The sequence below is a fragment of the Stegostoma tigrinum genome, chromosome 30 (genome assembly GCF_030684315.1).
Source record: "Stegostoma tigrinum isolate sSteTig4 chromosome 30, sSteTig4.hap1, whole genome shotgun sequence".
Lineage (NCBI taxonomy): Eukaryota > Metazoa > Chordata > Chondrichthyes > Orectolobiformes > Stegostomatidae > Stegostoma > Stegostoma tigrinum.
In genome coordinates, this window is record NC_081383.1 from 37,519,979 (window position 1) to 37,532,898 (window position 12,920).

The 12,920-nt window shown below is 39.3% G+C and overlaps 1 protein-coding gene across 1 annotated transcript in view; it reads right to left on the bottom strand.

Moving 5' to 3' along the window:
* map2k2a (mitogen-activated protein kinase kinase 2a) overlaps positions 1-12,920 on the bottom strand; it is a 91,951-nt gene that overhangs the window by 43,934 nt on the left and 35,097 nt on the right. The window contains exons 5-8 of the mRNA XM_048559713.2: positions 11,715-11,766; positions 7,938-8,062; positions 6,734-6,944; positions 120-184 (exon numbers count right to left, since the gene is read on the bottom strand). Of these exons, the coding sequence (XP_048415670.1) occupies positions 120-184; positions 6,734-6,944; positions 7,938-8,062; positions 11,715-11,766 (453 nt within the window). The remainder of the gene's footprint in view (positions 1-119; positions 185-6,733; positions 6,945-7,937; positions 8,063-11,714; positions 11,767-12,920) is intronic.

Genomic DNA, 12,920 nt, shown 5'->3' on the forward strand with positions numbered 1-12,920 from the left:
AAAAAGGCAAATAATTGTCAAACGTATTTTGAGTTATGCCACCAAACAGTTCACCTTTGTTAACAATTTAATAATGTGAGCTCTTTTCACTACAAATTCACACACAAAGTGGGACAAACCTCATTAACAATGTAATCCAAAAGTTCAAAGATAGCCATGGCTGGCCTACTGTCCATCCCATGTCCTACAGAATAGAAAAGCAACAGGTCAAGTAATTACATCTCTGTTCTACACAAACTGGTTTCAGAATTAGAATTATACAGTTTATAACAGCATGCCAAGCGGCCCTTCATTTCACCCCATCCATTCCTTTGCTCAAACATCCATGTGTGCTAAGCTCATCTTGCAGCATTGTGGCCTTGTACATGAAGGCACTTCAAGTGCTTATTTAAGTTGTGTTGCAAATGTCTTGAGGGATCCTGTCTCTATCAACCCTTCAGGCAGTGAGTTCCAAACACCTCGAACCCTCTGGGTAGAAATATTTTCCCTCAAATCTTCTCTAATTCACCTGCTCTATACCTTAAAAATTGTCTTCTGGTTATTAACACCTCTAATAAGGGGCAGATATCTCCCCACCTACTCTGTCTATGCTCCTCACAACTTCGCACAGCCTAAATCAGAGCCCCTTTAGCCTTCTCTGCTCCAAAAGACAGGATGCTGCCTCGGCTGGACAGTTTAAAATATGAAGAGAGATTGTTCAGATTGGGGTTGTGTTCCTCAGAGGCAAGGAGATAGAGAGGGGTCATGATTGCGGTATTTAAAATTAAGACGGGCATAGATAGGGTAGACAGAAAGAAACTTTTCCTCTTGATGGAGAGATTAATCAAGGTTTAAAGGGGATAAGAGGAAAAATGGTTTTCACCCAGAGGGTGGTGGAATGTGGAACCCTCAGCCTGCATGGTTGGTAGAGGCAGAAACCCCATTAACGTTTAAAAAGGTAAAGTTTGTGCAGTCCTGCTAGACCATCCAGCTGATCCCTCAAAGAGAGAAAACTGGTGGCGGCCCCCTCAGTTAAGGGGAAAGAGGTTGAAAAGGAGATCCTTCACAGCTACCTCAACCAGTACAGGAATTCAACCTATGCTACTAGTGTTAATCTGCATTACAGCCAGCCATTCAGCCAACTAAGCTCACTGGCTGCTCTCATTTTATTTTAGTAGTATTTAGATGTGGACTTATGTTGCCAAGGTATGAAAGGCCAAGCGCTGGAAAATAGGACAAGACTAATTAGATAGTATTTTTGATAGGCACAGACTTGATGGGCCAAAAGGCCTTTCTCTGTACTATATATTTCTATATATTTAGGAGACTAAGGCTCCTGAGGAACAACATCAGTCACATATCACACCACATTGAGAAGACGGATCTCATCTAACCCCTATAGATTTACCTGCCTGGCTTTGGTGCATACTCACCTTCAGGTTAAACCTAAAAAGCATGGGAGAAGAATCAAGGCAGGAGCAATGGAATTAGCAGAAGCAGGATATGCTTCTGAGACAGCAACAGGTGAACCAGCAGGTGAATTAGAGAAGATTTGAGGGAAAATATTTCTACCCAGAGGGTTCTAGGTGTTTGGAACTCACTGCCTGAAGGGTTGATAGAGACAGGATCCCTCAAGACATTTGCAACACAACTTAAATAAGCACTTGAAGTGCCTTCATGTACAAGGCCACAATGCTGCAAGATGAGCTTAGCACACATGGATGTTTGAGCAAAGGAAAGATCTCTCATCTCTCTCTTCATAGCCAAGAGCCTCCTTCACAAGGACCTCAGCTAGAATTGGGGAATTGAACCCACAATGTTGGGTCATCCAGACAACTGACCAAACCTAGGGTATACAAAGTGTGAAAGGCTTAGAGGGGATGGAATTCTTAATGTGTCCAGAAGTGGACATTGGACTGCAGTCTGCAATTGGACAAGGACAAAGACGAGGAGGAAGAATGAGAATGGGTGACTAGTTGTTCCTAGTCACTCCTAACAGACAACATGACAGTGTTTGATGGCAGGCTATATTCACAATTATTACCTCCATTGTTGGCTCTACTTTGCGCAAAATTCTGATAAAAGCAAAGGGTCACAAAAAGCTTACCCTTTTAAAAACTATATTTAGAAAAATTTATCAAAAGCGTGTCTTTTCTGCTTAGTTTGTTAGAATTCAGGTCATATAATCAAAAAGCTTGGTAAAACTCTGATCTTTGAGAAGAGCCAGATTAGATCCACTTCATAACTTGAAAGGGAGCTATTTTCCAGGATATTTAAACATAGTACACTAATAATAAGGAAACAATTGAGTAGCTCACACTGTCTGCATTTAATTTGCTTAATTACAAGAGAAACCAACATACTAGTGATAGCATGCTGTACAAGAATTTCAAGTTTTGTTAATCCTCAGCGGTTATAGGTCACCCAGGAATATAAAAGAGAAGTTTGGAAATCAGAAGTGGACTGAAAAAAACTTAGTTCACACTAACGTTTTTTAAAAAAATTAAATAAAAACTGACTTTCTAATTGGAAAACAATGTAATTGCCTTCAATCACCTGTTAAAGTGGTCGTTAAATTATCAGTCCATGCGATGAGCAACTGTCAATAGAAAGACTAAGGCTCCTGAGGAACAACATCAGTCACATATCACACCACATTGAGAAGACGGATCTCATCTAACCCCTATAGATTTACCTGCCTGGCTTTGGTGCATACTCACCTTCAGGTTAAACCTAAAAAGCAAGGGAGAAGAATCAAGGCAGGAGCAATGGAATTAGCAGAAGCAGGATATGCTTCTGAGACAGCAACAGTAAACAACTTAGACAGTGAAGTTGATAAAGTTTGAGGAACTTTGTGAGACAGTAAGACTGGGGACACAAACAACTGGGGAAGACGCTAAAACCATCGCCAAGACAGGTGGAGAAGGAACTAAGATCCTCTATGAGGCCATCAGAAGTCTCCACCCCTTGAGCAATATGTTAAACACCCTTTCATTAAGGTACCTAACAACTCGAGAAACCTATAGCACTCTGTACAAAAATATCAGATGTTGGAGATCACAGCGGGTCAGACAGGATCCGTGGTGAGACAGCAAGCTAATGATTTGAGTCTAGATAACTCTTCATCAAAACTGAAGTGAAGTGTGGAGGGGCCACCATTTATGCAATAGTAGGGAGGGTTTACGGCGGGTAGTGAGCGTAGGATGCTGACGAAGAAAAGATGTTGATAGCTCAGATTAAGTCATCAGAACGTCAGAAATGAAGTTGTCTAAACTTGAAACTTTAGTTTGCTTTCTCTATACGGGTACTGTTTGACCTGCGATGATCTTCGGCATTTTTTGTTTCAGTACAGATTTCGACATTTGCAGTAATTTGTTCCTAAACACTATGAAGTTTGGGCTGTAAATCAGATCAGTAAGAACCTTCTGCAAATGCATGAAGGGAGGATGCCCAATTAGCTTACAGATGTGAATTTGGCATATGGGGAGAGGCAAAGAGCTATCATTATAAGCAGAGATCACTAGGGTGGGTCCTGACAGCAGAAAGAGCCTACAATAGTAAGGGTAGCTTGAGTATAGGACCAATCCTATTCTAGCACCTTCACAATACTGGCCATTTCCAACAAGGGAAGTAGTTAAAGATCCAGGTACCCACCACATAGGCAATGGAATCAGAACGGGAAGCTGTAGGAGTAGAACTCCACAAGTGTACAAATACCCCAGACACAACAAAATGTTCTCTCCTAAGCCTGAAGAGCCCAAGATACACCTGTGGGCTTAAAAGTGGGAGTAAACTGTTCTTCAATAAAAACAGAAATTGCTTCAGAAACTTCTGATGAAGAGTCACTGGATTCGAAACATTAACTCTGCTTTCTTCCCAGAGGTGCTGTCAGACCTCCTGAATTTCTCCGGCAATTTGTTTTTGTTTCAGATATCCAGCATCAGACTTTTGTTTTAGATTAGTAAACTACTCCATCTACTCAGAAGACACTATTCACATAACCTAAACTAATTCAGGATATTGTATTGCCGCACGAGAAACATTTTACTAAAAAGTGGAGATTAATTGCTCTTTACCCTCTCCTAATGTGTGTATTTCAAACATGACTTCCTCTTTACATAGGGGATATAGAACTGATTCCATCTCTGAAGGGAGGAGGAAAGGAAGACAGAGTCCAAGAACCAAGTGTAACAAAGCGTAATGAATAAAGAAAATGCAGAGCCCCTAGATGCCACTACAGGGAAACTCAGAAGTCCTGTTAGGTGCTGGACCAAAGCTTGTGTAATTAGGGAGATACAACTTGTGTCAAAGGGGAATGATCATGTTGAGCATACAAGGTGTCAGAAATTCACTCACTTTTTCATTAAGATGATTATTGGCAAAATCTGGACAATGGGAGCACTCAAAATTGTCTTACTTTAAAACACAAGGAATTTGTTGCAATTGAAATTGCAATCGTGTAGAAAGAGACTCAAGACCCAAGTGATGAATCAGTTATAATCATGTATAAAGATGTAGGCATGGCCAGGAGTCTTCAGAGTTTGCTGAGACTTGTCTCTGAACACTCTCCCTGTACATGATTGAATAAACCAGCTATTGAAAAACATTCATTGTCTGATTTCTGAGAAGGGGTGTTCTCCCTATCACAGACTTAATGCCGATATCTATGGAAGTCAGATTGTGCAGTTAGATTTGTGGCAGTTCAGTTCTCTTTCAGAACCAAACTATAAACACTCAGATGGGTGTGCTTTGTTAAGAACTTTATGTAGGATCATGATGTTTTTCTGCTGAACAATGATAAAACTAGCTATTTTGTTCTCAGTAACCCTATGCTTTGACCAGGAATTCTATACATAAAGTAACAGAAGTGATAAGAATAAAGTAATTTTATAGCTGCTTTATCCCCCTTCCTAATTGACAATGCATCAAAGTATCTTACTGGTTGTAAAGCACCAGGGGATATTGTGAGATCATCAAACATGCTACAAAAAGGCTAATTTTTCTTTCATATGCCTATAACCAATAGTTTCGAAGCACAAAATGAAATATGGTGACCTGGCAGAAGAAAAACATTTCCACGGGGCTTAATGCTGGGGATTCAAAAAAACTCCGGTACAAATCAGGTGGTTACTTGCACGGTGAGAAATATTACAGATCTGAATGCCTGGAAAGATAATCCCCACTATGCATCATTGAAGGATGCAAAGGTCAATTTTTAAAAATTGGAAACACTGAAGTCTTGACACAAAGTCGTTGACTGAATGATTTAAGTTTGAGAGACATGACTATATCCAACATAGATGTTAAATATTGTACTGGTCCTATTGATAGTTACCGAAATGTTCTGAAGCAACAAATTAGGAGTAAAAGGCAACTGGTTTGTGTACAGCTCTAATTTTCATTTTAGACATTGGCTCCAAACCAATAGATATCTAGTTATGTCAGTTAATTTAGAAAGGGTCACTAACAACAGTATGTATGGTACTACAAATAGATGTTGAGGAACTGCTGGACATCTGCACAAAACTCTGAAGAGCAGCACGGTGGCTCAGTGGTTAGCACTGCTGCCTCACAGTGCCAACACCCAGATTCAATTCCACCCTGCGCGAATGACTGTGTGGAGTTTGCACATTCTCCCAGAGTCTGTGGGGGTTTCCTCTGGGTGCTCTGGTTTCCTCCCATAGTCTAAAGATGTGCAGGCTATGTGGATTGGCCATGCTAAATTGCCCATCGAGTTCAGGGTTGTGTAGCTTAAGTGGGTTACAGGGGGTTAGGTCAAGGTGGGATACTCCTTGGGTTGGTGTGGACTTGTTGGGCTGAAGGGCCTGTTTCCACACTGGAAGGGATTCTACAATTCATGGACAAAGTTTTTAGGATTATGCTTTCCCCTTTGTTTCAACATATGGCATTTTCCAAGAGTACAGGCCACAGTCTCCATCCAAAAACCAGGTCTTGGAATAGGTGATGGACTTTTGGATTTTCCTCTTTCGCTAGAAAGAGAGTTAATGTCTGGAATCCTTGAGATCAACAACTTTTAATTTCCACTCATGCTTGTGACAGTGGTACCAAAGAGATAATGACTTGACTTTATAGTGTTGTTTAGATCGGAGAAATCAACATTGAAATCCTGCAAAAAAAAAATTAGTGGGCATACTCTGGAGTACACTGAGGTACTCCTCAGTAAAGGTCACTGCAGGTCAGAACATGGGAAACTCAATAAAACCACTGAGATAAAACATGTAGCTAATGAGAGCTGCTTTTAAATTAAATAAGGGGGAGCAATTTGTACATAAAATACATCCAACCCTCCCCTTTGCCTTAATAACAAGAGGTTACATCTGACCGAAAAGGAATTGATTTATCCTGAGAAGCAGGCACTTTACAAACTGACAGCCTCAAACTCGTTCTTCCCAAGAGAAGTCAACCAGACTCTTTTTCTGTAAGTCAAAAGGTTAGAGGCAACAAGTAATTCTGACTGTAAATTGATCAATGAGGATATGTCCTACATCAAGTTGCTTTCAGATTCAACAACTGAGTATGACAAGTCGTTATCTAGTTTAGTTTTTGCTGGGATATTCTGAACGAATGGACAGTTTTTAAACAGTTCATTTTTAATGGAACTTGGAAGTACTTAAAGAAAGATTAAGTTATTGAGGTAACATTTTGATGAAATTAAGTGTCTGGATCAATTACATACTTCAAACCAAAAAGTGTGAAAAGTATGGTATAAGCAACGAAGTCATTTATGTCTTACCACTGATGGGTCGCCCTGGAGGTCTAGCCCTGGGTGAAGTGTTGTGCGATTCTCCTCCTCCATCCATCAACGGGCACTGAAAGATGGCCTCCAGCTCCCTCCCATCAGGAGGGGGAATGGGATATCTACCAATTGCCAGCTCTACCAAAGAAAGTCCCATACTCCAGATATCAGACTGCACAGAGTAATGGGTACCTTGCAATCTCTCTGGCTGCCAAGAGAGAAAAAGCAGCATATTAGCAAATTGCATTCTAAGTAAACCAATTAAACAAACATTATCCCAAGTCATTATTTTAAATTCAGTCTCAGAACAATAAAACTAATGCATGATAAAATGCGTGAAATTCATCATGTATGAATGTAAGAATCTTTCATGTTGGGCAAGATGTTATCATAAGTTTATATTTAGGGGTTAGGTAACTTCCTGACCATCTCCCCCAATCTGCAGACTGGCAGGAAACATGTGATTTGGGTAATAAAGGCTGACTTTCATTCTGCCAGGGCATCGTTAAAACAGTTCCATTTTTCATTTGTGCTGCATAGCGACAAACTAATCAATTTAGGATATGCTTCTAAGTGAAATATTTAGCAACAATACCCTAATTTTGTATGGAATTGTGGTTATAAATAGCTTGCAGGGGAAACAAAAGAACAAAAAAAGTGATTTCTACTCAGATTTTATTTTATGACTATTCAAAATTAATATTATTGCAGTTATTGTAAAATAAACAAAAACTTGTAAAGTAATTCTGTATCTTCAGCAGGAGACAGAGAATCAATGTGATTAGTTTTGATCTATATCTCTGGTTGAGTGTACCATCATATTGGAAATACATGACAACAAAATTAACTTTACATAGGACTGAAAAAGTCACTAAATAGTTAAAAATGCCTTTTTAAAAAAATGTTTTCCTTAATCTAATCTATTAATCTGTAAAATCCATTAACCTAAATCTCCTGAAAAAGCCATTTTAAATTGTTTTAGAGATTGATATTTCTACCTTACTGATCTGGCTATATTAAAATTTTTGACTGACCACAACACTTAAAACGACAGTTTTTTTTATACAATGCATCACACAAAGGGTCACATTAAACATTTTGTGCCATTGTCAAGTTTGAACTATTTGTTCGGTCACCTTGCTCATAAATTGCTAGATTTTAATAGTAAAACAGCAAAAATTGCAAAAGAACAAAGACTTACAGACATGTAAGAGCGAGTTCCCACAAAGGAGTTTGCCATTGAGTCAATCAGCTGACCACTTACTCCGAAATCACAGAGTTTTATCTCACCACGAGAATTTACCAAGATGTTGGATGGCTTCACATCTGAAAAAGAAGGCATCAGAACTGAAGGAATACAGAATAGCTGCCATTTTGATGCCTCCACCCTCTTTACAAGTCATGGTTAAATCGAACACAATGAGTTTAGATGCTTCTCAAAACAGTGTCTACGGAACTCTCACATCTGACAGCAGGTAAAAGGATGAAGTATTCGACCCGTCGTTTGAATTTTTAAACCTGACTTTCCCACTTGTTAGGAGACTGATTATCAAGACTTCCTTGGACTTGATTTTGAAATTTATGGCATTGGTAAAACTGATGTAACAGGCAAAATGGCTGACAGAAGACCATTTGATCCAATGAGCTCTTCAACGTTGTTAGAAAGTGTGAAGCACTATGATTTGATACTCTGATACCCACTTAGCCATGAAATTTTTCAGGAGGCAAAAGAAAAATCCTAGACGGAGAAGGGAATAAAATTGAAAAAATTACTCTGATCCTTGCAGATTGAAAATCTGTGCTAGAAAATGCATCAACAATGCATGTTATCTACAAGGGGACCATTTTGACAGTCTGATGGAGCTTTGCACGATACTTGGGCTTGTACAGTTCTGTTTGGAGGCTCTGCATCACTTTAGGAATTCTCACACCTTCGTTTTTCAAGACAGTGGCCTGCGCTCAGATGTGGCTCCATTATTACTCAGTGACTGGTGCCTAGTCAATCTTCCAATAGAGTCACAGGGTCACACAACATGGAAACAGATCCTTTGGTCCAACGACGTCCACATCTACATAGTAGCCCACAAACTTTTCAACTGGGTGGTACTGCAGATGACTTCCACAAATCTCTTCAGCCCATATTAAGAAAAACCTTTACTGATTTAAAAACTTTTCTTTTTCCACTGTCCTTACCCTTTCATCTCTGACAACCATGAGCTCCGAGGTCACACTTCTGTATCTCCAGTCTTAAGGATATAAAGGAAGAGTCTACATTGACTATACAGGGAGTTGAAACGAACATGACTGATCGAAAAGTGTATCCAAAACTTAAACTTGCACACAACCTCAAAAGCAAAACTAGAACACATTTCATATCAAAGCAAATCATTCCCAGAAATATCCAGTAATGTGGCTGTGGGCTAGGACTTCTGAGCCTGGGTGCGTGCTCTCTGTCACTTTTCTTTGCTTTCCTTTTCCATTTTTTTCTTTTTATTCTCTTTTGATTAGTTTACCTCTTGGGAAGGACTCAGTTGTGGGGATGGCATCCATTGGTGGGGTAGTCTGGGCCTAGGGACGTGGACTTGAGTAGGGGGGCAAAGCATTTACTTGCCTGGTGGCATCTGCATTCAGCGCAGATACATGGAGGTCAGTTTGGGCCCAGAACAAGGTCCGGTGGCATCAGCAGTGGCTGTATCAGCGAGGTAGGCCTGAAGCAGACTCATGGCAGTGGAGTAGAGTTTCCTAGCAGTACACAACAGCTTCAAGGCATCTGCATGGGGGGTGGTCCAGCAAGGAATCAGGTGGTGAAGGTGAGTTGGCGCTGAAGAGTGGCAACGTTCATTCCAAAATGCAGCAGCATGGCGAAGGGGACTCATACCTGACTACCAGGCCCATGGCCCGTGGTGGAGTACTTAACAAGAAGGACTGTAAAGTTGAACTCTTTCCTTATTTTTTTCATTTTTCTGCCTATATATTCCATGCTTTGATTTATTTTTCTGTGCTTTAAGATGATGCTGGAGCAAGTCGACACTATACAACACGTGATAATAAATTAAGCAAATCAAATAATTTATTGCGGTGGAACATATGTGGTGAAATTGATAAAGACGTGGAATGGAAAGAGTGACCATTATGTAGGTCAGCGGGTTATTTGTAAAGATTCCTCACTAATGAAAGTCAGTAGGCACATTTCTGTCCGCAAAAATGAAATAGATAGCATAGCTCATGCATGTGCATTAATCCAAGCATGTACCATGGACTATACAACCAACCCATGGCTGCAGAAATGCACAAATGCCATTACGAACAAAGGAAAACCCACAATCAATACATTGCAATTACTTGTGAAACAATGCAAAAGCTCAAGGACCAAGAGCATTATATTTCTCACACCATCAGTCTTTAGAATATTATGACTGACAAATTTAGCTTACGTTTAAGTGAATACATAGTGTCATAGACTCATTTAGTGTTGTGCAGCATGGAAACATACCCTTTGGTCCAACCATGCCATGCTGAACATACTTTGCGCATAGGAGTTGGGAAGTCACGTTGAGGTTGTAAGGACATTGGTGAGGCCTCTTCTGGAATACTGCATCCAGTTCTGGTCACCCAGTTGTAGGAAGGATATTAAGCTGGCAAGGGTTCCGAAGAGATTACCAGGATGTGGCCTGGTATGAAAGGTTTGAGTAATAAAGAAAGGCTGGACAGGTTGGGACCTTTACCATTACAGTGTAGGAGGGGGAAGAGGTGACCTTTAGAGGTTTATATAATCATGAAGGGTTCAGATAGGGTTAATGGTAGGTGTTTTTAGCCTTGGGGAAGGGAATTTCAAGACTAGGGGATACATTAAGGTGAGTGGAGAGAGGTTTAAACAAGACATGAGATGCAATCTTTGTTTTTTATTAAAACACAGAGGGCTCACATGTGGAATGAACTTCCCGAGGAAGTGGTGGAAATAGATACAATTAAACGTTTAAAAGACATCTGGATAGACATGAATAGGAAAGGTTTGGGGTGATATTGGCCAGGAGCAGGCAGGTGGGACTATCTTGTGGATGAAAAAAAAAATCAGTGAATAATTACGAGCCAAAGGTCATTGTTACACAGTCTAAAGGAATGCCTACCAATGTCTTGCTTTAAATATTCTTCTGATTTATTTGCTGTTTCATGAGGTTTTGTATTTATCTCGTCTTGCTCCTTCCCACTACCAAACCAACATTTTTTTCAAGATGTGACTGTCCTTCAACAAACTTTAATTTCAGAGGAAGCTGATTAAAGATTGGTGCAACATGCTTTCTTATTAAAGTCATTTCTGTACAACATTGAAGTACAAATAAAAGAATTGGAAAAAAACTTCTTTCAAAGCAACGATAACGTGTAGTCTACTTCAGAAGTGAGATTTTAAAGCCTTTACTTGCACCCATTGGCCCAGTTATGTGTAGGCGTTGCTATTCCTTCAGCATCACCAATTTATACTACACTAACCAATTGACTGAATAAATGGTAAACCAGTAATACGTTAGAGGTTTACAACACAGAAGGCTGCAATGCGACTTATGACATTGATGCCAGCTTGGCAATTATTCAAAGAAACTCATTCTCCAGCGCTTTGCTTATCATACACTTCCTTTGCTTCAAGAAAGGTTTTCAGACTCTTTCTTTTACTCCAATATTTCTGCCTCCTTTATCTCTTAAGCTGCATTGCAGAGAGTTTAGCATTTCTAACAAAATACAAACTTCTAATGGCAAAGTTGGCATTATTGACCTTTACATCATTGAAAGCTCTAATTATAAACTTGTTGTGTGTTTTACTTAGTGGATCACAAGGAACCAAGCCAACATTTGTAATATCCAATTTCTAGAGGTATGGTATTACTGTAAATTCTTCTATATTTTTTGTGCTAGAGTCCATCCATAAGTTATGAATAAACATATGAACGGAGGCAATGTGTTTCCAATTTTATTATCCTCTCACCTCTGTGCATGATTTGATGCTTCTCTCTTAAATATGCCAAACCTCTTAGGACCTGCAAAACAAGTACAATTAAAACAATATACTCAACACTAGTTTACATACATTTAGATTTTTGTCCTGCAGATTAATCTAACAGTGACATAACATTTTGTTTTTACCAAAAAAATTTGACTGATTACAATTATGTAGCATCAAAAACCCCAAAATGCTTCACAAGTATAAGTTGCTGTTGCATATCTTGTAAAATAGCAGTGAAAATTAAAACAAAATGCCTTAATTTCTTTCAGATTTCCAATTTGAATATCCATGTCTTCAATGGAGAATTGGAGGAATTATTCCTGACAAGGCTCATCACTTTTGTCCTTGGGGTCAGATAGTAAGTGAGACCCATCAACAGTAAAAGCTCAGGAACTGGGAACATTTAAATATTTAAGCCAGCTAATGCCATTATATTCATTGTTTACTCTTGGCATTTTCATAGTAGCTGTATAATAAAGTTAATATCTTGAAGTTAGTTCTTACTTTCCTAAAATGACAACACAAAATTACAAGTTATGTTCCCATAAGCCTGCATGAAGTGCTATGCGATTGTTTAGCTACACATCTTGGGGTATCGATTTATGGATACAGGAATGTTCAGGTCACTTGTGTCTATTTCACAGGTTATTTATTTTACAATAGAAATGTTTTCCAACTGATACATAAAAGATACAAAGTAAGAACTTCAGTGATTGAAACATTACTGTCACAGCAAATTCTAGGTACAGTAAGAGAGAGCAGGATCAGTGCCCACAACAGTCAATTACTGGGGGCTCGTAATGCAGTGGGAGTGTCCTGTCCTACTAAGTCAGGCTGCCTGAGTTCAAGTCCCACCTGCTCCAGAAGTATGTCTGAACAAGCCGATTTAAAATATTCAGTTAGTTATTTCATCTCCAAAAAGTGCTATTTTGAGGTTTCTATTTATCCTCTTTCATTGCTTCTGACTGTAACCTCAGGTGTCATAGTAGAAATACCGAGATTTGCACAGTGTAAGATTATAGTCAACAACAGGCATCCAACATAGGATAAACGAAGAAGAAATACATTAAATCTGTAAAGCCAAATATACAATCTGAATCATTGTTTTCAAAACTATGCTAGACATTATGATTGAAAACACAGCCAGCACGGTGACATTGAGTGTAAACAGAATGGTTACTGATGCTG